We start from the raw sequence: 24,437 nt of genomic DNA, 5'->3' as shown, positions 1-24,437 counted from the left end.
TTTCCTTTCTCTGCAGAGAGGAAACAGGAAAACAATGCAAGCTCAACCAGTTAAAGAAAGCTGCACAGCTACAGCCACCAGTGACTTGGGTTAAATAAAAAATTAACAAGGGGAGCTTTTTTTTTTTTTAAGACTATACAGTGCTTCATGTACTTATTCTAGATTACTGATGAGACAACAGCAACCAAAGGAGCTAAACAAAATCCAGTTTCTTCAAAACAATACTAGGTTAAAAAAAAAAACAATCACATAGTCACACAGGGGTTGTGTCCTTCTGATACTATTTCTTCAGGTAATTCCACTGTCATCACAAAATCATCACTTACACAGAAAAAAAAGAGTATTTCTATATACCCTCCTTTTTTAATATATTTATCATTTCACAGCAAACACGAACCCAACCATTCTCTGCAACAGCAGAAAGTGCCGTTTCCTTCCCAATCCTTGCAGTATCAGCACCCTAACAGAAATATATTTGTTTTCTTTATGTAGGCACTGTAATAATGGGGTACAGGAACAAGCTTTCCCTAATTGCCATGAATTATTAACCAGAAAAAATCCTTTTTGTTGCCCTTCACAGAGGCTTGATTTGCGCGTTTAAAAATCAAACTGACATTTAATGTCTCTTGTACAAATACCCAAGCTTTTAAAAAAATGCTCTGGGCATTATAAATACTTTTTTTTCATGAATATGAGAACAACAATTCTATAAATAGCTATTCTTCACAGAATTGCTTCAAGACATTGTTTTTAGAGACAACAGTAGGAAACTGAAGGAGGTCTTAGTGCCAAATATATTAAAAGTTAAATAAACTCTCCAATCAACTCTGGCTTTCCATTTATGATTACAAAGTTTGCTACTCTTTTTCAACTTAAACAATTAGTTTATGCAAGGGAAGCAACAAAACAGTAGACTGTGCTGTGTCTTGGCATAGCTACTGAGTTGGTGTAAATCAGTCGTATCCTTCAACTTCTCAGGGGATCCACTTTGCTTCTTTGGGCAGCTAGTTAACAACACCAGATTGTCAACAGATGAATGCATTATTAACCAGCACCACCTTGTACAAGCGCAAGCAAAGACAAGATTTTTATTCTAACTCCATGATATGATTTTCAAATACACTGACTCAAAACTGTTCTCCATCTCCCCTAAAAAGCAAACATAGCAAGATAAATATGAGCTAATGTAACAGCAAATTGCCTGTATAGTCTGCACATTTAATGGTTGCTACCTCCTCAAGCAATTTGTGCATTGGTATCTAAACATAAAATCAACAGGAACTTGTGAAAAACAGCTACACAATGAGCAAAGCAGCTTTCCATAGCCAGAATAGCATACTTAGTCATCTTGGCATGTACTCCAAAACAAGGCCAAAGCCCCACCACTACCAGGTTTTCAACAGGCAATGGGTACAGGAACTTAGTTCCTAAGCACTTGAAAGTTCATCTGCAGAAAAGAGGAACCTCTTTAGTTTGTAGTTCCAATGCAGCATTTTGCTATAACAATTTCAGCAATGATTTGCTATTATATATTTTATATGCTTTATGAAAGAAATTGTACCCAACTGCTAATTGCACAGATGCTTTCCCCATGCTGCAAACCACAGTCTCCGCAGCTGGAAATATGACAGTGCTGATTTCAAGGGGTGACACCAACACAAAACTGGAGTAATGCAGCGATGAATCAGGCTGTGAGCTTCCCAACAGCTCCCCAGCCATAATAGTGATCTAAGTATGCTGGAATGTTTTTAAAAGAAAGTGAGCGTCCAGTAAGGATTAGTAAGAAATTAGTGACGTGGTCTACCAGGCGAGGCCAGGGAGCGTGAGGCAGTTCAGGAGGAAGAATTCAAACAGAGCTCTAGCCTTTGGGTGTTCTAGCTCTGCCATGCACCACGTGGAAGGCAAGACAGAAACCACAAGTCAACTATGAACCAAAACAGCTAGACTGATTCTCACCTGTAAACCAAAGCATTTATACAACTCATCGGGCAACAGATCATCAGTGTGGCTGGAAACAACGGGAACACAGCAGAAGCCATTCTCTTACCCTTCTCTTCATGTTTTGTGCACCAGGAATGGGCCACAGTCCTGTTTATGGTTGCTCCCCAGAAGAGCAGAGGAACAAATGCTGATGCTATGTTTGTCTAACATGCCAGAACCAGCACGCAAAGCCTCCTGACTGCTGCCCATCACACCACAGCAAACAGAAAGAACCATTCTGGAGTAATAAATCTTTTCCTCTTACCTTGTTTTGGTCTGTCCAGTAGAAGAAAAATCCCTGTGGATCTGTTCTGAGAATAATTGGAGTGACAACAGTGGAGTCCTAGAAAGAAAAAAAAAAAAAACAACAACAAATAACATGTCAGCACACAGAACACGTAGCTGCTTTGCCACCCCTGTTAATGAACTGCAACATCTAGATACTACCCGGAAGGTATCAATTCCAAGATGTCACTAGAAGAATTTAATGTCACCTACCTAATCTCCATTTTCCTGACATAATGTATTTCCATTACTGAAAAGACAGCGCTAAATAACTTCAAATGTTTCAACACATGGAGTTTTTCCAGAAAATCTGGAAGTGGAGTTAAACAGACATTACGTGCTAATTGTCAAACCAGAGCCCATATAGCAAAGTACTACAGTTATCACGAGTCCCATCTGAATCCAAATTTACCTTTAGATATAGACAAAACCTAAATGCCTACAAGCTTTACTTAGCATATAAACACTGACTTTGCCGACAAACCTGAGGCAGTACCTACTACGTTATAATAAGCCTTTGTCAATGACTTCAACACCAACAACCACCACCACACAGCTATTAGGGTTTTAGTAATGAAGTACACGTACTCTTTCCCTTCCCCCAGATCAGCTTAAAACCTGTCTGCTCTGGTAACAAACATAGCTCGGGTCATTTAAAAACAAGCACGCTGGTAAGCACTACCACTAAGGAGGCCCGGTTTCCTACATATTTATGTATTCTGACTGGTGTCTGACCCAGGAGATATAAGCTCTATCCAAGCCTCTCCTGCAGGTGGGTGTTCATTACATCTCTCACCCACTGGGATTCCCTGGTGCCTAACAATAATTGAAATCAGTGCAGCCTGGTCCTAACAGAATTCCTCTTCTTCCTCTACCATTTTTCATGACATCTGTAAAAATGCTGCTGTACAGGGACCCCTACCTTTTTGCCAAACTCTATTAAAAATTATGGAGGGAGAACAGAAAAGAGGAGGAAGACAGGCAGAGAGAAAGATTGCTTATACCTTATCTCCACAGGAAAGGAGACTAAATACACAATTCCTCCTCAAAGAGGATGTAGATTTCTGTCAGATTGTTACAGGTATTTTACAGCTTTAGTATCCACCTATTTTCAAAGCAGCAGTATGTGAGGCCAGTCTAAATTCCTTTAAGGACAAAAATAGGCTCTGATAGGTTCAAACCAAAAATCAAATGCATTTGTGATTTGTTGGTTGTTTTCTTCAAATGCAAGTGAAGCTGTTGGAGGTGGCATTATCATAAATAAATAAAAACTAACTTAACTGTCATCACCAAGGCAAAAAGATAAGCTTTCTGCATCATGCCATTAGTACAGTGATGGAGTAGCAAACTCCCAGTAATGGACGTTCATGAAACAGGGAAGTTGAATTATTCCCAGTTTGCATGTTTTCTATCTCAGCACGAGAGAAATGCAAACAGAAAAGCAATTCTACACTAAGAAGAAATACAAGATCAAACCCCTAAATGAGTGTAGAAATCCTCTTTGCTGCCAGAAGATATGGGCTGGGGATTAACTGTGCCACAGGTACAGTGACACCCAAAGGGCTCCACGTGGGCTTTCGGAGGCTGGGAACAAGTGTGGCTGTCCCAGAGCTATGGGAACAGCCCAGCTGGGAGCAAAGCTGCTCACACAGCACCACCGACCCCTTTTTCCTCACTACAACAGAAAAGAACAGTTCTGGAGACAGCTCTCCTTTATTTTATTATGTTCCACACAGCCTTTGTATAACTATGTAAAATGAAAGGAAAAGACTCTAAATGTCCTCCTGCCTTGGGATGAGAAACAACTTGCGGGGGGGAAGAGAAAGAAGAGAAAGAAGTGATGAGAAACAGGCATGAAGAGATTATCTGTCAGATTAATCAATTGTGCCAGTTAATTGTGTCAAAAGGTAATTGTGTCAGCTGCTCCAACCCCAAAGCTGTTTGGATTTTTTGTCTGTGCTGATGACTTTGAGCTGTCAAAGTAATACTTGTCTAGCTGTGGGTTGTAAGATGTTGGCTTGAATCAGACTCATAAAAGTGGAGGTTGGGGAAGGGAGCCTTCAATATCTAGTATGCAATATAAAAGAAATCTCATTGTAACAATGACTTAATTTAAGATCCCCTGTGCTCCAGAAAGATTTTAATAAATAAAAAAAAAGCAGCCATACATTTCGCCTGTCTGCTAGATTAGCTACACTTCTCTGACATTAGGTACAGCCCTATTAACACGCTGATGAACATGAGAACCCCACCCTGTCACAGTGAACACAAGCCCAGGATCAGAGAATAACTTGGTACATGTGACTTGGTATAAGTAAGCATTAGGAACCCGTCCACACAGTTAACAGCAGTAATAAAAGTCACATGCAGAATGTTTTATATATTCTACAAGATAACTATAAACCCAAGTCCCTGCCACTAGGAGCCAGACTATTTAGTTCTGGGAAATAAACTTTTCTAGTCAGCTCTGCAACTTGTTTTGCCCACTCGACGAAGGACAGAGTGTTGGTGTCATGTGGAAGAGGTCTGTTACTTTATATTGCTTGCAATCATCTGCAGGTAGGCATCAGTCCAAAAGGTTCATAAAAAAACTTGATACATGTCAATTCAGGAAAGAGAGTGGTTCAATTCTCTGAATTAGAAACTTGTTTCAAATGACAGTTGTCTGGTACATTTATTTACAAAAAATACTGTATTATATGGAAGAAAATGTGACTTCTTACCTAGAAGACACACCTGCAGTCATTCAGGACAGTGTCCTGAAGTCCCTTAATTCAATTTCCTCATCCAAAGAGCTGACCTGTCTCATAACTCCCCTGAGCAGTTACCAACCACCCTTGCCTCTACAGAAGAGGGTAACAGACAGGACCCAAGTGATCTGCACTACCTCAGCCCTCTGTCTTCTGGCTGAGGCAGTTCTATACAGGGCTGTAAAAAATAAAGGAAAAAGAAAAAAACTTGGAAGACAAACACATAGGGAGCAGAGGTTCATTTCTTCCATAACCTATTCAGATCCAGAACACAGAAATAAAACAGATGAAAGAGAAAAAAGAAGTTAGTGTTATACATCTCTAAAACTGTCAGTTTGGGAAATTAGCACACATCTGTGTATCTAGAAGGGGCACAGATCCTCTGGATGGCAACAAAGCAAGAAGCCCTTCGTGTAGGGGCCCCAGATTCTTGAGACATTTCCAAGAGTATAAAGAAAGAAGCAGGAGTGGTGACCAAGGTAAGAATCAATGGTGAGCAGGCAGGGGAGAAGAAGAGAGAAGCAGGGTGTCCCAGCCAGTGAAAGCGTTTGTGACTTCTCAGGTTTTTTTTTAAGAGCAGGGGCTTGGCTTCTGACTGATGGCACTGCAAAGCCCTTGAATAGAAAGACTGAGTGGTCCTATTCTGACAGGCTTAGCAGGCTTCATAGCACACCAGCTTGAGTTTAAGTGAATGGGGTTTATTTATTTTTAAAAGAGCTTTTAATTTGACCTTTAAAGGCCCCTTACCTTTTATTTGTTGACTCTGGGCCAGTTCTCTACTTTCCTCCAGTTTCACAGCCCCAAACCAGTAATGTGGCTTGGTCTATACATATTCCATTCATTTGCCTCCTAACTGGCAGCACAACCTCAGACCCCGCATTAGCGATATTCTCTGTTTTATACTTTTAAACAAAGAGGTTTCAAATTTATTCCCACCAAGTGCCACTGAGAACTCTGGGACTTTTACCTGCCAGGCACAGCAGAACGCAGCCATAAAAGATCAATGTGCAAACGTACACCTAAGTGTATATAACTACTGCAAGGTTAAACGTTAGGTGTAGGTCCCCTAAGCCACATCCCAAATCAGCCAGCAAAAACTGCCACCTCTACTTTAGTATTCCTGACCAAGAACCCCCTGTACTTCGTTCCTTATGTGCTAAAGCAAAGGCATATACTATCACCACCGTGTTTTGTGGTGAGAAAAAAAAAAATCACCGTTAAAATGATCAGAGAATGTTGCTACCGTACCTGTGATGCAAATATTGGATCAATCCCGCCATCAATGGGAAGCTTCTAGGATCTTACAAGTGGTTTACAAGGGAGCGTAATTCTAAGCATACCTTGTCAACCTCCAGATCACAAGGCAGGTGAGTCTGTGTTTTTATAAAGCAGACAGATACTGATGATGTTGCCTATAAACAGTCACAGTCAAAATTCATACCTACAGACTTAAAAGGAAAGGAGACCTTTCTGATCAGCTCCTCCTACAGATGGGGCTCGCAGCACTGCCTTATTAACCCTGACCATTTCCTATTTTTGCCTCAGATTTTCAGAGGCCTCTTAACATCCCTAAATAATAACCCGAATACTTTTACACATAGCAGTATTTCATGTGCTTGAACCTTCTCCTGGAAAATTTCTGCCAAGCTGCTTCCAAACACAACGCTAAGAAATATAGGTTGTTTCTGGCAGAGGCAAAGTATTCCGCAACTTTTCTTTCACCTTGGAGAGCAGGCTTGAGCTCTGGTTGAGCAAGGGTGTAAGGGCTGCATGGAAGGTGTGAGGAGAGTCCCTGCAAGGAGTTCTCTTGCCACCACACAATGAATGGGGATTGCAGGACTGAGGGGAGGAAGAGGAAAGGAGAAGGGATAGCAAAACCATATAGGTTAGATGCATTCAGTAAACAGATTAGCTTCGAAATTCCGTAATACACTGGGCACACTCAGACTGGAACTAAGCAGGATTACGCAAGCAATTAGCACTATGAATTTCCTTAGTCTGACAGCTGAACTATAAATGACAGGGAGAAACTGTCCGTGCCCTGGTTTGCTCGTAAAGGAGCAGATTGCCGAAAGGGAAGGCTGGAGACACTGCAATGAGCGCTGGAGGTTGGAAGCAGGAGAGGAAACTGGAACTGGAACTGAGGGCCAAATAGGATTGGGACTGGATGCAGGACTAAAAGTCCAAGTTGGGACCTGTAAACTGAGATCCCACTTGTTCCACGGGAACATGCGTGGAAATATTCTTCACTATTAGAGTGGTTAAACCCTGGAGCAACTTTGCTGACGGCACCACATGATAGAAGTCATCATTCTGATAATTAAGGCTAACTTCCTGCAAGTTTAAAAGAGCTACTTCAAGCAGGATTTGTTTCTCAGAAGCAGACAGCCCCTGCCTCTTTCAGGACATCCATGATCTTAGGTTAATTACAGCCTTATTTCATGTAGCTTCCATTTGTCTGCGTGAGCTCTTATTTGTTGTACATGCTGCAAATTATGCAGTGAAGAAGGAAGGAATAAAGAAATGTATGTAGCCAAACGCCAACTGGGAAGCTGTCATCTCTGCCAGATAGTTCTGTGACGCTGAGCAAATCATTTAAACTAAACTGCTCCTCGGCATAACTGCTGTATTCTGATTTTAAGGGAAAACCAGAATTCTATTTCCACATTTCATTACCTAGGTTTTAGAGATGCGGAGCCCAAATCAGTCATCTGCAGTCACTAGGGACTCATTCTGAATATCTGACTGCGTGGTGCTATGCAGTCGGAAAATTAGGTCCAATGTATCTAATCACAGATTAAAAATTAGTAGTTTTTAATGTTGGTCTCTTTTTTTGGACCTGCAACAGTACAATGGGGAACACATTTTGTCATCTAATGGGTCTTGTGAAAATAAATTAAGAGGTGCTTGTGAAGCATTTCCTTTATAATAGATAAAAGACTCCATAACGATTAAAGTTAACTCTACTTCACCACAGCTTTTTATTAAAAAAAAAAAAAAAGCTTGCAGCACTCAAACATTAGGGTGAAGAGTCCATACAGTACACAATCTCAATGTGCTGTTTACTTCCCTTCCACGCAGAATTATTTACTAAGAAGAGACGTGTTCTGATTTCCCCTTTCCTTAGTACCCGAGGCTCCAAACGCTCAGAGGCTACCATAACATGTTATCTGCAACTTGAACCACGTGAAGTCTTCCCCAGACCTTCGGAGGCACACATCGCAGCACTCTGCAGGGGACAGAGCTAACTTCAGGCTTTCCCCTTTACCACGTTAACTGCTGAGAAATTTTAAACTCAATCTGATAACTTGCTTATGTTGCAAAAGACCCGAACCACAACTTCTATTCATTTAGGTTAAATATTTTCATATAGCACAGAGCTGTTGTTTGTTTACTACGCAAAAACAACAAAAACTCCAAAATGTTTGACTAACTTCTTCCCTCCAGATTGAAAACATTCAGAAAAAAAAATAAGCTGTTTTCAGTTTATTGTTTTAGTTTTATACACACAGAACAATGCTGATTTTTTACAGCCCCAGCACTACCCTGTACTAACAGACTTGAACAGGGTTTAGAGAAATGCAGGGGAGTGGGAAAACAAGCTACACGAGCATCAGCATCTCAAACCGCTTCTGAACATTTCCAGTCTTTTGTTGTTGGTTCATCTCTGCTTATCCATAATGATACTCGAATGTTACGTGTACTTGAAAGTTTAAAGGGGATGTAGCTCACACTCTTGATAATCTACTTTAAGAGCCTCAGACTAAATAGAGAAGCCTGAGAACTCTGCATAGCACTCGTCTGAACTCAAACATTTATAAAGACAAAGAAGGGGGCTCTAAGAGAAAGAAGGCATTAAAGCAGAATTTAAAAGACCTGGGCCCGTTTTTGCTTCTCCCTGGTGCTGTATCCGCTAAACAAAACTACCGATCAGTAGTTTAGTTTCACTAACTAAAGGTTCCTTTAAAATAATCATAAAAGAAAGGAATCACATCCCTCACCTTAGGCGTTACATTACCTCACCGGTATCATTAACCTGCAAGTAAAAGTAAATGGCACAAGCCACAGAACAACCAGTCAACTTCTTTATGTAAAGTACGTATTATCACTAGGGATGACAAGAAAGCCTTTAAGCAAGAACTGAAAGCAAACCTATTTTTGAAAATACACCATCAAATTAACTTGCTTCAGTATGCCAATTACTGCTCTTAGAAAACACCACTTCAGCTGTGCTCTAGCTGTTGCACTATTTGTTAACTCCGTTATGTCTACCTTGTTCCCACTGCAGGCCAAAGGAAAATAAAGCAAGGAAAAAAAAAAAAAAAAAAAAAGAGAGGCAGAGGTAGGACTCAGCGCCTTCAGACTTCAGCTCCATGCTGAGGGAAGTCTTTCTTGAAGTAGGAACCTCCTTTATACTCAGGGTTCACTGATGTCCTCAGCTAGTAACATATTCTCCTATGTTAAACTCAGCCCCCTACAGAAATCTTCACCATACATTTAAATGCGTCCTTTTTATTTATTTAAACTGTTTTAAAGCTCATCAGGAAGAGCTGTTACAACCCTGGGTTTCACTACAGCAGTATGGATCAAGTCAGATCTTCTCTCACAGATGTCACTTCTCTCTAGGAATGACAGAGTGCATCTGTTCACAGACCAGACCAGGGCTTAGGAGACCCAGTCTCTTCACAGCAGTACAGAAGTGGTTGTAAAATCCCAACTGGAGGCAGCATGAAGAAACAGGACTTGAAGAAGCTCAGCAAACTGGCACCATAAACCAGGCACACACACGCATACATCCACAAACCCCCTACCTATGCAACTCGTCACTTTCATCCTTCACTCACTCAAACTCCAGCTATTTCTGTCCAGTGCCTTGTGAATCCAGTAGAGATATCAAAACCAAGAATTAATTCTAAACTTGATTTGCCTGACTGTAAGATTGCTGTAGACTAAAACAGAAACAGTGTGAGAAAAGCAAAGTAAAAGGAAAATAACGATCACTGGCTTGATTTCAGTGCTTTGCATCCTGATCCCAAACTGCATTTGTGAAAAAGCCTCTAGGTAAGTATCGGATGGCTGAACGTTAGTGCCATTGTAGCCGAGCCCAATGCACAGAAGTGTGACTTGAACTGCAGAACCAGAACTTTTTAACTGACCCTAATGCTTTTACAATTTAGAAACTGAAAACAGTCCACAGAGGAAATGGAATTTCAAGGCTCCTGAGCTGCCTGCCTTCCACCTGCCTGCATTGGATCTTAAGTGCTCGATGTAACCTCTTCCTCTCCTCTGCCAAGATCTTAGCACAGCTCGGGCAAGGCTTTTCTCCTTCAAACCGGATTATCAACACACTTCGGGGGGCACTGGAGGAGATCCCTATGCAATATGTAGCACACTTCCCTGCTGCTCCTCAGAGAGGAGGCCCGTATAACAGTGCCAGTACCACATCTGCGTATTAGCAGCTTTGCGGTTATCAATTAGGCACAGAGCTACTGGAAGCTCGGGATGGTGAGCGCAGGGGTGGGTCTGTTTGGAAGCCTGTACTGCTGCTGCCTTTGTCAGACGCGCTGTGCACAGCACACTGCAGCATCCTGCTGAAGGCTACCGAACGCATTCTTTAATGACTATTACTCTACACACCATGAAATTCCTTACACGCCTTTCATGCCCTGGTTAAAATCCTTCCTGCATTCCCATTAAAAAAAAAAAAAAAAAAAAAAAAGCACTACTTTTCAGTAGTTTGTAACTCGGCTGAAAAAAATTGGGGCTGAAACTTGGTGCAAGTCCTAGGAATTCACGGCAAACTCTCCTTTGCCTTAAGAAAAGTGAAGATGAGTCAATAGAGCCATCTTTAAACTGCAAAACAAAACAGCAGGAAAGCGTACCAAAAGGGTACACCCGCGACAGGAATGAATGCTGTCCTAGTGCAGGGGTGATGCAGAAGCACTGAGCTCCAGTTGTTAGTCAGACACAGAACAGACAAAATGGTGCATAATAAACATCAGCGTGTGAGCCTAGCCTCTCTGAACAGCCCTGTTAGCGCAGCCGATCCAAAGCACTCATTACGGTCAATTCCATGTTACTGTTACATTTTGTAGCTTACTATTTCTCATTACAGCCCATTGTTTCACTGAGAGCTTGTGCGTGGCTATTTACACGACAGAGCACAGAGGTTCGGATTAATGATCATCATTTTTAAAAACCCTTGAAGCAGATTAATTGATAGAAAACAAATACTCTGAAGTGGTTACTGGCTACTCAGTGACAAATACTTCCCAAAATCACTGAACGTGCATTGGTCTGGAGACCTCCTTACGGCCAGAGTGCCAAGGAAGGAGGTTAATTTCCTCTGAAACCTTTGGTTTTGTTGGGCTTCCACTGCTGAGAAGAAACACTAAGGGCAGGATGGGGCAGGAAGGGCGACATGCACACACATACACACAGCGTGTGGTCAGCAATCAGGTACCACTGGCATTCTTCATCACACAGGTGTGGCTGGATACACACCAACTCCCACAAGATTGCCAAATTTGCTCACAAAACTACTCACTTCACACAACAGGACTCTCTCAACCGCACTTTCCAGGTAATACCTGCATACCGCTCAGTTATCACCTTTAACCTGAATCTCACATCTTTTGCCAGATCTTAGCCCTATTTTATTATGGCAGCCTTCATGTTTAAAATTGAAGATCTTCCATTTGGTCTACAGCAGGCAGATTAGCCACTGAACATCCAACGTGCACAGAGAACACCTTCAAATGCTATGTGTACAGCGTACTGCACAGAAATAGCGCTTAAATCATTTGAATTGTTGCCTAATTGCTTGGACTCTTGGTCTGGAGACTGACATTACACCACTGACTTGACCTCTGGATCTATCTGCGTAAATTTCATGGTAGCTTACCAAACTAAAACAATAACTGCAAAGCCAAGGCTAAGATTACATTGTACATATACCGATGAAAGAAACTGACCGAAGGAAAACATTCTCTTTCTGACTATCAGGCAAGTGATTCAAGCTTAGCTCCATCTATCTTCAGATCAATCATAACCTGTGTCAAGCCGCTGTTTATTACTGTGGACAAGGTCAGGTTGCTCGGTTTATTAGAAAGGTATTAGCTCCTTATTGTACATAACATTCCACACCACAGTTGGTTCATTTTTTTTTCAGCGTTCTTTCCCTCCTTGAGAGCCTTTATCACAGGTTTATAGAGGTCAGGCTCACGCATTTGGCTGCTGGACAGGCTGAGAGCAACAGCAAAGCAGCGATACGTAACAGGACAAGAACAGTTGTCAGACACATGAACTGCTCCTTCTCCCTCCTGCCAGTTGTTGTGCATGTCCTTAGCACAGCAAAAGTATCCAAGAGCTGTGTTAAGGCTCTCAGAACAAGTTATCCTCACAGCTCTTCTGACACTCAAACAGCCCAGCACACCCCACTTCTTTCCCAGCCACTCCCCTGCCACAGCTCTAGCCTCACGATGCCCCTCTGTCTCCACACCATTCGCTGCCAGACCTGGGGGGCACCCAGCCCTCCACACGCAACCGGACACAACCGCCAAACGTCACACTGTAGGCACGATGCTGAAAGAGCAAAGCTAGCCGTCCTGCCTGTTTTCCTCCTCTACCACACATTTGTACTTTCACGGTCTGACAAAAAAGCAGCTAAGCAGAGAAAGCTTAGCGTTCCGCTGCCTTCCTCTGGCACAGTCCCGTGCACAGCCTGCGAGCAAAGGCAGAGCAGCTGCCCCCACGAAGGTGAAGCAAAAGCCACGCTCCTCTGCTGCGTGGGGTGATACTTGAGAAAGTGTCAGGAAGCGGCAAGGGGAGAGCTGGGGGGATTCTGAGGCGAGTCTCGTGTCCTAGTGAGCCAAGGAAGGAGAGCGCCTTCCGCAAAGGAAGGAAGATGAGAGGGAGCGGGGAGCTGAGGAACATCGCGCCCAGGGCTCGACCACCCTGCCGGGCTGGAGGAAGACAACGGGAGGGCCAGGAGCCACAAGGACAGGACGGAGAGAGGCCGAGAGGAGAAAAGGAGACATGGAGCAAGAGATAGGAGACAGGTTGAAACAGCCGCGTTAGAGCCACGGGGATGGAGACGAGCAAGATGACAGGAGGGAGGTGGCACAGCGACAGGAGACAGCCGAACCACGGCTCGTGCGGACGAAGCGAGCGCGGAGGCGACTTCGGTCTTTGGTGAAAGTTTGGCCGCCCGGGGCTGGCGCTTCAGCAGCACCCCCGGCCCGGCACGGTACGGCCCGGAACAACCCGGCACGGCCCAGGCGGTGACACCGACGGTGCCCCAGTAGCCGTCGGCTCCCACCTGCCCGCGGGGCGGCCCGGCCGGGCTCTTCCCCACCGCCGTGCCGAACCAAGCCGAGCCATGCCGGGCTCCCTGGGTGCGCCCGAGCCCCAAACGCGTGGCGGAGCCCCCCCCCCCCCCAGGCGGACAGGGGGCAGCTACTCACATCGTCCCACTTGACGAATTTGACGCCTTTCTTCAGCGCTTCGGAGACGCAGACGGGCTTGAGCTGCAGAGCGTGCACGCCGGGCTGTGCCCCGGCCATCTGCCCCGCATCGACGCGCCCGGCCCGGAGCCGAGGAGCCTAGAGCGAGCGGCCGGGAAGGGCCCGGGGAGCGAGGCCGGGAGCCGCGGCTGGGCGCGGGCAGGGCAGCGGCGGCCGAGCGGCTTCAGTGGTGCCGGCCGAAGGAGGCGGCGAGGCGGCGGCGGCGGGCAGGGCGAGCCCCGCGGCGGCACATCCCCTATATACGGCCGCGCACCCGCTCGCAGCCGCTCGGCAGGGGCACGGCGCTGCCCGCTGCCCGCCCGCCCCTCCTCCTTCCTCCTCCTCCTCCTCCTGCCGCTGCCCGGCGCGGCCCCGCGGCTCCACCTGGCGGCGGCCACGGGCAGCGGCGGCCACGGGCAGCGCCCCCCCGGGGCTGCGCAGGGCCCCGGGCACCGCACGGCACCCGCCGCCGCCCGCTGGCACGGCTACGGCAGCCCCACGAGGGGCCAGGGCCCCCTAAGGGCGCCCGGGGACCGAGGGCGAGGGGCTGCTGCGAGGGGCAAGAGGCGGTGCCGCTTGGCAAGGTCAGGCTGCAGAAGGGGTGAGCGCAGGGGAAGGTGAGGGCTGTTGTAGGGAATTGTCGTGGCACGCCGATTTCCAGAAGAGAAAGGCAGTGCTCAGCCTGCAGAGTGGTGAATGGGACAAGGGAGGAAAGACTCTAAGGAAAACGTACATGCGCTTCCCATCAAAGCTCGGTGCTTTAAATACACAGAAATTGCTTTCCCAAAGCTTGATGTTTCCTCAGCATTCCTTAATTCAGTTTAGGCATACTTCACACAGAAGACAATGCTGATAAAGTCTCCTTTCACTCACCAAAATCCTCAATCCAAGGTTTTACAGGAAAGATTTTAGAAGAACAAAGCCACACACGTGCCAGAAATGGCCTTCTCGCCCTTAGAGTCCCCGGGCAACCCTGGTGGCGATGAAACATCAGATGACACAGCACAAGAGACTTCTCCGTAAAGGTTTCCAGTTGACCCTTGTGAGTTAAGGGCAGCAGGTCGAACTTCTACCATAGACAAAGCAAATGATGTAAAAGAATGACTTCAAAGAAAAATTGATTTTGTTTTAGGGGAATGATATTTCAGAAGATTACCGGGTAAAAATATATACGCTATGGGTGGGAAGGTGACTTAAAAAAAAAAAAAAGCTACAACACTGGCACATTGGACTCCGGATTTGCTCTTACTGTTGGTTACAGGGCTGTCAAAGCTTGCTGGTCCTCTGCCAACTTTTTTCACTTCAACAAGAAACTTTTCATTGCCTTTAGCAGGAGCTGAATCCACAACAGCCTGTGCAGGCAGCATGCACACTCCGGGGCCAATCAATGCATTTGTTCAGTGTTTTATTCTTATGAACCTTCCATGCAAATAGGGGTGCCACGTCAGTCAGGCTGCAAGTCTGCTCCCTCCCTGCTGTGCTGCATTTCCCACTGATTTGCCGTGACTTAAACAATAACAAATTCTGGGGTTGACTGCCCTGATGCGGGTACAGGATTGCTCTCTTTATGATGGGGGTATGGGGGAGAACTTTTCGGTACCGTGCGCACATCTGCCTTTTCATCCCAGTGTATAGTGTAGAGAAGAACGAAAACAAAATATTAAAACCCCACAGAAAGTCGGACCAAAGAGCACAGATACTACCGCACTTATCCATGATCATTTAAGCGCTTGTATTCATAGCAGTCTGCCAAAATCAACTGTCTGGAAAACAAAACTACCAGTGACTGGGGCACCTCTGGCCGTTTTCTCAACAAGCCCATAACACTTTTTTGCTCGGCTTAGACTTCTTTAAACTCTGTCAGGAAAACACAATTACAATTCACAATGATACCTCCTGATTCCTGATGATAGCACAGAGCCCTGGGAATCCATTAGTCTGACCATGTGGGAGGTGACCCTATAAATCAGTACAAAATCTCATGCTTGTAGGCGATATTTCAGATATGAGGTGTTGTTTGGAGCAGTTTTGTGGCTTCTCAGACTTCACTGTTTTAATCTGATGAAATGTACCAGACCCTGGTATTTGGCCAAAGTGAAACATGCCTTTTGTATGGCAGATAGCTAATGGATTTTGCATCAAAAGGAGGAGGAAGCACAAAAGGAAATGGCACTATGACTGTGCCTATTAAACATCAATTCTGGAAAGTGCTTATGATTCAGTGTTTGCTGAAATCCGGGGCTCAGTGAAATCAGTGGGAATTTAGGCAACCCAGACAGCTTATGTGTTATACTGTTGCTCAGTTAGCCCCTGCTCCAGCTAAGAATACCTTTCTTGTTACACATTGCAAACACTTAAATTCAAAGCACATCTCAATTCAAGCTTCTTCCACAAAGCATGGCATCAGCGACCTGGAAACAGGCTACGCTCAGCAGGATCACTACACCCAGAAAGAGTACAATTACCTTATCATTAGACGATGGGACTAAGTCAGGCAAAAAATAATAAATAAATAAATAAATGAAATCACAGACGCCTTTTATCCAAGTGTGCAGTAAGCCTCACTAAATACCTAGCATTACTCCTATCTTCTGTTTCTCCTTGACTCAGCCCTTTTAGTTCCATGGAATTAAAAGATGTACTGTTAAAAATAAACCTGCAGTGAGCTTATTCAGGTAGTTATTGAAAATTTTACCTATCAGATGTGATACACATTGCTGCAGGAACTGGTTTCTGAATGGCTTTATTTCTGCAGGTTCCAAAAATCTCAGACTGGACAGTAAAATGATTGTCTTGTGCAAACAAGTTACTGGAATGCAATATGCCTGTAAATCATTGTTTCTATATGACATACATAGGTAGCGATATTTAATTTCCAGAGGAATAAGCTGCATACCCAGTATGTTTACATTCACGGGTGGAAATGCATGTAGACAAATAGGAGAAAGGAGCGGATTTCAATAACAGATGGCATTGATCAAAGCCAGGTCAGAGGAAGATGCGGAGAAACTTATACTGAAAGAAGGTATCATGAGGCGATGGGAGAAATGCTTTAAAATATAATTTAGTCTTTTAATATTGATTTCAAATAAATATATATGAAATGTCTCAGTGCCACTTGCTGTCCTGAGTTTATTGGTGCAAGTCTATATTTTTAAAAGAAGCAGTGGCCTCAGCCTTGAAAAAGCTCCAGTGCACTGGTACACCTGACATACTAGGAGTTAAACATAAGTGGCAGTGCTTGCAGGATTTGGGATTAAAGATAAACTCAGTTTCCACAGAAGTATATCATCCTGATTGCATTTTAAATTGGGCCAAATTATACTTTAATTATCAGTGGGAGCAGAATCCTTAACTTCTACGGAACAGCTCTCCAGAAAAGAAATACAGAAACTGTGACCCTACATCTCTGGTAAAAGCAGTCATTCTGAGAGAAGCACCTCTTAAGTTATGTAGGCAGTAGAACTCACATCTAACCTCTGAGAGACAAACACTGCAAGGTATAGTGAAACTGCCTCGTATATGACTGTCACATCGAAAAATGAAACCTACTAAAGGTAATAGTCCCAAGAGGTATTTTTTTAAGTCACTCATTTACTAAAAGAGATTACCTGTGAAATTGTCACTCCATAAACTCACGGCCAGTGGAATATGCTTGTATTTAAATTGATCGATTTGCTGGATGTCATACATACAGCAGTCTGATCTATCCTTTATGAGTGAAACTGATAACTTATGTGGCACAGCCACTCAATCAGGTGACTCTCCGAGAGTGAATATCAAATTCTGGCACACAAAACACCGCCATAGCAACAAAGACAGCCTGGCAACAGCAGCTGCTGCACGGAAAGAAAATTGGAAGGGGAGGGGGAGAGCTTACACAAAAGTCCATTTCTTGTCAAAATCATTTGTTTTTCTTCACATCAGCATCATAAGATGTCTTTAAAATACTGGGAGGATAAGATTAATGCACAGTGTTTGGAATTATTTATGACAGTCTTTGTGTACATGGAGTGACCTACTCACTGTTATACTCAAGGGGACCATATTTTACTCTGGGTGGCTTGGCCTGGTGCACAGCTGGCACCTATGGATCACTGTGCCACAGCAAGCCATCCACAGTCCTTCGGACAGTGCTGCCTGTGAGGAACAACCCCCCAGTGGCTTGGGCAGAGGACACCACCGAGCAGAATTTCTCACCCACTGGCACCTGAGACCTCTTCCATCAGGACTTTTCACAGCATGGTAGGATTAATTCCTTGCTGCAGCAATTAGCAGAGCTCCATGTGTGTACTGTTCACATGTACATTTCATACACAACCAGAAGCTGAGATTAACCTGTGTGGAAATATTTGCCTTTTACTCAAATTTTTCTCCGTCTCACCCTTCCGGGGCTTTGAGAGCACGAACCGGCTCTAACAGCCCTGGGGTCTGCCCCCAGCCCTGCCCATGGCCCAGAACCCCATTTCATCTCAGCCTGGGGCTGTCAGTCTCTGCCCCAGCGATGCTGCAGGACAATGCTCTGCAGCTCTGCCACAGCCCTGCCCACTGCCTGATGTCCTAGCCCGACCTCAGCCCAGCCCCCTGGGCTGCCATCCCAGGGCTGTGTCTGTCCCTCACCTTTGCCTTTTTTTTTTTTTTCTTATGCCTTTTAACAATTGTCCCAGCTGTATAGGTAGGTTAGAACCAACTGAAAAGCAGATCATCTCACCTGCTTTTATTTACAGCCAGTTTATTTTATTTACATCCAGTTTAGCTGTGAGTTGAATTAAAAGATAAAATCATAAAATGGGTGGCAAAGCAGGAACTGCTATGAAAACAATCCCCAACCCTTCTGGAAACCAGAACTGGTCCTTTGGACGCTGTAGCTGCTGGATGAATGGGACAGTGGTCTGTTCTTCATACAAATAGAAAACTGCCTGGTTTGTGCTTTTCTCACAATGCCTTAAAATTACAGGAATCCTCTCATCATATTTTTTAGAAGCATAGGGGTCAGTGTGTATGTTCCCTGGATTCTCTTCTGTAATTCCCACAAGCTGGAGAGAGGACGGCCCGTCTTTAGATAGGATGCAAGATTATGAGCCTGAAAAACTGAATTATGGTCTCAGATCTGCTCCAGTCTTCTTTCCATAAATTCAAATCAGGTCCCTGTAGGTGACTATTACCCACTTAGACTTAAGTTCCAAAAGGGAAGAAGCCTAGCGTAAACATGCCCTGAATTTCTAGATAGCACCCATAGCATGAGTTTAAGTAGCTTTAAAATCAAGCTTGAGAGAAAGGGTTTTATAATTCTTTCAGATGATATAAAGTTAAGGAGAAAAAATTTGTTGATATCAGCAATTTGATACATTTCCAAGGTTATTTTAGATTTCACAAGTGCTTTTATGACTTTTGATACTTCTCAGATCCAGCCAAAAAGATTTTGATGATACGCCTTATCTTGAAGTTAAGCAGCTCATTTAAAATTTTACGCCTTGCTGTAATCTAACATTCCTTCTGTATTCCCTTTTCAGAACTATTCTTACAATACGCTATTCTGAATCACACACTTCTCGTTCCCATTCTGGCGATTTTACAGAACTTGCAGTTGTAAAGGGTGAAATTCCACGACTGACAAAACATTAGTCACAGAGCAACAGAACACCATTTACGTAGTTGAAAACAGTTGCTCCAAAACTGTATTTGTAAGGCTTCGAGCAGTTGGGTTGCGATGTAAACCTGGAACCATAATATCTCTTAAAATGGATTGTAACTCTTCATTGCAAAAAAAGAAAACAGTATTTAAAGGGTGCTTCTAAAATAGATGGAGGGTGACTTTTTACATGGACAGATAGGATAAGGGTTTTAAACTAAAAGAGGAAAGACTTAGATTAGAGGTTAGGAGGAAATTCTTCACTCAGGGTGGTCAGGCACTGGAAAAGGTTGCTGTGGATGCCCCATCTCTGGAGGTGTTCAAAACTCAGTTGTACAAGACCCTGGGCAACCCACTAGTACTAGACGTACTGATCTAGTGGGTGGCATCTAGTGGGGATGGGTTGGAATTGGATGGTCCTTAAGGTCCCTTCTAACCCAAGCCATTATATAGTGATGATTTTATGATTCGGTGATGAAAGCAGTTGGCTGTCTGGGAGGCAATCTGCTCTAACAGGATGCCTGCTGAGCAATCAAACAACATTTACCAACCTCCCATCTAGAAGGCATTGTTAGAAGCATAAAGCCATTGTCAAAGAAAGGCAGGAGGTTAAAGAGAAAAGTGCCTTTTTGAAAGAAGAGCACAGACTACATCATGATATTCACGAGCAAAACATAGCTAGCAGGAGGAGAGGAACAGCCAATGTGCCTATTCCGTAGCAGTGATCAACAAACAGCGCTGACCCCCTTACTCCCCTGTTCTCAATTGTGATACCAGACATTAAGCTCCACAATAACAAAAGCTCTTTTGTTCCAGGAAAATAGAAATGAAGAGGACTAAAAGGTAAAACTGGGGACCAATTAAATGTTGGTTGAAGACATTCCATCAGCTTTGATGGGAGCTCCAAACAGGCCCCCTGAAAGCAAGTACGTTATCTTACAATTACCTTTGTATAAGATTATGCAACAGCTTTGATGAAACACCTGATGATTAATTTAATATTCAACATTCATTTTCCCAGTAGTCTTGTAAATATATAAAGGTCATAACATAATTTCAAATCAGAAAGAGCAATTATTAACAGATTCTCAGGTTTCAGAGAAGCCAGCAGATACAGAACCATGAGCAAACCCAAGCTAAAAGCGATTATCACCGACTATAATAAAGAATACCTCTTGACTTTTGTAAACATGGAGATCTGCAGTAGTCATAGGGAATATCTGGCACATGCACTGATTTGAATTAATATTCCCACCACCGGTGTTGCCAGTATTTCATAGATCATCTGCAAGAAGACTCTGTGCTTACAAAATTAAACAATCTAAATGCCAACTAAAGAAACTACTTTTTCTTCTTTATTCAACAGAAAAAAAAAAAAAAGAGAGAGAAAAACACAAGAACAATAGACATCATTTGCTTTGCAGTGCCAAGAATACGTTAACCTGTTTATAATCTTGTAACACACCAAGAATTCAGTCATCAGCATAACCATACTTTGCAGATACACAGTTAGCTGTTTGGACAAGGGCTGTTTGTTACTATCTAAATCAGTGACATACAGAAAGGAAGCATGCTCAAAGCGAGTATTACTACTCTCCTAAGAGACCACAATCTTACAAGAAGTCTTAGACAACCTGAGGACTGAGCCCAGATTTCCAAGAAAGCTAATCAAGAACTGTTTCTCTGCTCTCCTACGTGCCTCACAGCACTGATAACAACAGATGTTTTAGATATGATGCAATAACAAGAATGAACAGAGCAGCACAGGGTGGGGGGAAGGATCTTGTGATTAACATACCGACAACCCATGGTTAGCATTTAATATGATCTGGTACCAAGTTTGTCAATAAGATTCTAACCATTGCTACTATCTCAAATATGCATCAAACTAAGATAATAGGACTTATTCCTGAAAAAGTGTTTGAATTAAAGCAGAGCTGCCTTGCAGAGTAGTTCAGGAAAAGATGATAAAAGAAAGCGGAGGAACAACACAGAAGTGCGACTTCAGCTTGGCATTTCAAATAAAGTCACTGAAAATTCAATCGTGTGAGCTCATCAACTACAAAGCCAGAGCAGTGTCAGTCCTGCTTCCGAAGCTACAAATCCAAGTGCCTAACCATGCACAGTACTGATCTGCCATGGTATTTCACTGATTTCCTTTGGGTTGCAGATCCTGATTTCTTTCTGGGATTAGTTCATTAGAGGTGGATTTCACAGACAGAAGTGGGACATGGGAATTCTAGGGGCCCTTAACATGGAGGCTGTGTCCATTTAAAAATCCAGACTCTTACAAGCAAATTAGTGTGCATGTATTTTTGACAGGAAATGCAAAATACTAACATGTGACTATTTGCACAAAGCTAGGATCTACGTTATGTAAAGCAGGTATTTAAGAGTCAGGTCTCCCTGCTTCTTTCCTTTCTCCATCACTATTCATCAGTAAAAACTTCCTCCTACCTCAAATTACTGATCTAAAAAAGGGACAGGGGTATTATCTGATAAGCATTTTGCAAGCTGTAATTAATATCTAATAGTACCGTAGAACATTGGTTAAAATGCTACATAGAGACAATGGCAGTGGAGACAGAGACGCTGGTTTGGAGCCAGTTTGCTTCCCTTGCAGGAAACCATTTCCCTATAATAATTAAGTGGAAGCAGACAGACCTTTTATTTGTGTAGCAAAGTAAAGTAAGGAAGCAAGGAACACAATCCCCACATTCTGTGCCCTGAGTATCAGCTGCACATCGTTGTCTCTTCTATGAGGGAAACTCTCTGCACCTAAAACCTCCTGATTTAAATTTTTCAGCACCTTCTTACACCAGGGAAGTCCAAGCTATTCCCTTCCCTTCCCATTCCCTCCGTCTCTAGTCTCTCCCTTGAGAAGTCCCCAGCCACACAGGCCATTGGCACAGTAAGAGTTGAAAGAACAGTGCTGCAGCAGCAGTTAAGCTGAACCTCATTCCACTGAGGGAAGAAGGACTGTTGGAAATCATGCCTATGGATGCACAGATTCCCCCACAGAATGAACTGAGCCTCAGTTAGGAGCTTTATAACATGCAGCATCTCTTCGCATGCTCCATCCAGTATTTAGCAAAGGATATTTTTTTTTTGTACTAGAAATGTTTTGATACCAGATTTATACCTGTGAAGAATTCCAGATATTACAGGTCTGAAGATGGAAGGAATGTTGTAGTCAACAGAAAATGCCATGCAACCCACAAAAACAACAAACCATGAATCTCAGAATTGTGGTGACTGTAGAGGAAAGTTGCTATATAAACTCAGTATTACTTTTTTGTAGTGAATCTTAATGTGCATCTCAGATGGCTGTATAGCAAGGTTGGAGTTACACTAACAGGCAATATAAAACACAATCAGTTTGTTAATGCCATGGCAACACATGAAGAAGGGGAGGATTTTCATTAAATGGAGGCAATAAAGTTCATGGCATGTGCTCAAAAAATGGAAAAAAGAACAAGGACAAAGATCCATAGAAGTAGCTTCACAGAGCACCCTGGGACATTTATGATCACTAAGAATAGCAAGTTCAAACCACAAAGAGGCAGTAACAACTGATTGCTATATATCCCCAGCAGGATTCTCCGAAAGTATTCTAACATTATCACTCCCTGGTAGCAAACAGCTGACTTCTGATATGCCACAGAGGCACCCCAGTCTTCTCGCTTTCCTTCCAGAATTGCTTTTGAAGATAGCAGATCTCCACAGACTTGGACAAGGTTGGAAGAGCTGATGAGCTTGAAATATTCAGTCCTTATTTTGTAGGAAATCATTATTCCTCAGTGCTGTTCCAGCCCAAGTACCTCCTGTGTTCGCTTTTCCTGCCAGGTAGGACTGTCTCCCTGAGGAGGCATTGCATTTGAGAAGTTTTAGAAAATTTAGAAAACACTGGTCTGCACGTGCTGTGTGCAGTAGTCTGGGAGGGCAGGGCAGCAGAATGCCAGTGATCTCCTGCTCATTTGACAAGACAGTGTACTGTGTGCTCTAAAATACTTCTATGCATTTCTGAATGGTTTCCAGCAAAGCTAATCAAAGTGTAATTATCTGACAAATAAAGTTTATTCCTCCATAGAGAAAGTTTCAAAGACTAGACTGTGTTCCAGGCTAGGTTGCTGCTTATTTTCCAACATATCTTGCGCACACCTTTTAGAAGAATTAGCATCTTGGTATGGTATTTTCTCAACATAATTTTTTAAAGAATGTTGAATATGAGAACATTTTGGGGTATTTTCTGAGGTATGAGAAAGGGAGTTGATAAGCCTCTTCCCCTTTATGTGAAAGAAGGGATGTGACTATTGTCCATGCACACACACATCCCTACTTATATTCATCTAAAAAGCGTTATGCTTGGAACATGGCATAGTGAATGCCTTCATGGAAAACCACAGTTTTCACTGTCATCAGTTTTCTTCATTTTCTCAAATTGTTTGAAATCATTTTCCAACAGAATGACCACGGATTTGCCCCTCTGCAACACCTAAATCCCCAAGCCCTATTACAGCCTGCTTTGCCTGCCTCATTGCTGCCCCTAAAGAATCAGCCTGCAGCATGGATCAATAGATAACTCACAGCTGAGAGCAGTTGATGAGGCTGTTAATTTATGAAACAGCTAGCCAACACTTCCCAAACAGAACAGAATTCATCCCTCCTGCCTTTGGGCTAGGGTTAGTTGCTGCCTCCTTGACACCTCTTACCCATGGCCTGCACCTCTCAGGACCTGGTGGGAGAATTGGAGCCTGTAAATGGCCAAGCTCCAGGCATGGTGGGACAGAGGTGAGATCAGATGCCTTCTCACAGCACAAGCTCAGCTCAGTTCTGCTCCACTTCACTCATGCCTGTGGCTAAAAAATAATCCATCCCAAACCATGCATGCAGCAGGCTAAGGCTATTCATGCATGTCAAATATCAGTCTGCGCTGATCGGAAGGCACATCTGGCTGATGCACGGGGCAGATCTGCAAGGGACAGGAGATGTGCCACCCTCAAGATTCTGGATGCTGCTGCTCAAGTGTCAGTCTGACCCCGAAGTACAAGCAAGGCTTGCTGACAGGAAAGAACACGCATTGCCTTCTAGTACTGCAAGGTGGTAGATGGAGGAGGACAAGGCTACTCTCAGTCACCAGGAGGCCGAGTTTTTGTCATACCAGTGCACAGATGTTCCATTTCTAAAGTTGATGCTGGATTCCTTAAAGTTTTTCTTGCATCATAAATCAAAGCTTGAGTGAGTGAGGACACCTGTTAAGGTAACTGAGAAATGTATTTGGAGATC

The 24,437-nt window shown here is 43.6% G+C and overlaps 1 protein-coding gene across 12 annotated transcripts in view; it reads right to left on the bottom strand.

Annotated features, from left to right (window-relative positions):
- PLCB1 (phospholipase C beta 1) overlaps positions 1 to 13,839 on the bottom strand; it is a 378,680-nt gene extending 364,841 nt beyond the window's left edge. For all 12 annotated transcript variants that reach the window (XM_035320058.1, XM_035320059.1, XM_035320060.1 and 9 more), the window contains exons 1-2: positions 13,481 to 13,839; positions 2,246 to 2,323 (exon numbers count right to left, since the gene is read on the bottom strand). In XM_035320058.1, the coding sequence (XP_035175949.1) occupies positions 2,246 to 2,323; positions 13,481 to 13,579 (177 nt within the window). In that variant the 5' untranslated portion in view covers positions 13,580 to 13,839. The remainder of the gene's footprint in view (positions 1 to 2,245; positions 2,324 to 13,480) is intronic.
- Between the last annotated feature and the right edge of the window lie 10,598 nt (positions 13,840 to 24,437).

This window comes from Oxyura jamaicensis, chromosome 3 (genome assembly GCF_011077185.1).
Source record: "Oxyura jamaicensis isolate SHBP4307 breed ruddy duck chromosome 3, BPBGC_Ojam_1.0, whole genome shotgun sequence".
NCBI lineage: Eukaryota > Metazoa > Chordata > Aves > Anseriformes > Anatidae > Oxyura > Oxyura jamaicensis.
This window is presented reverse-complemented; position numbering and strand designations above follow the sequence as displayed.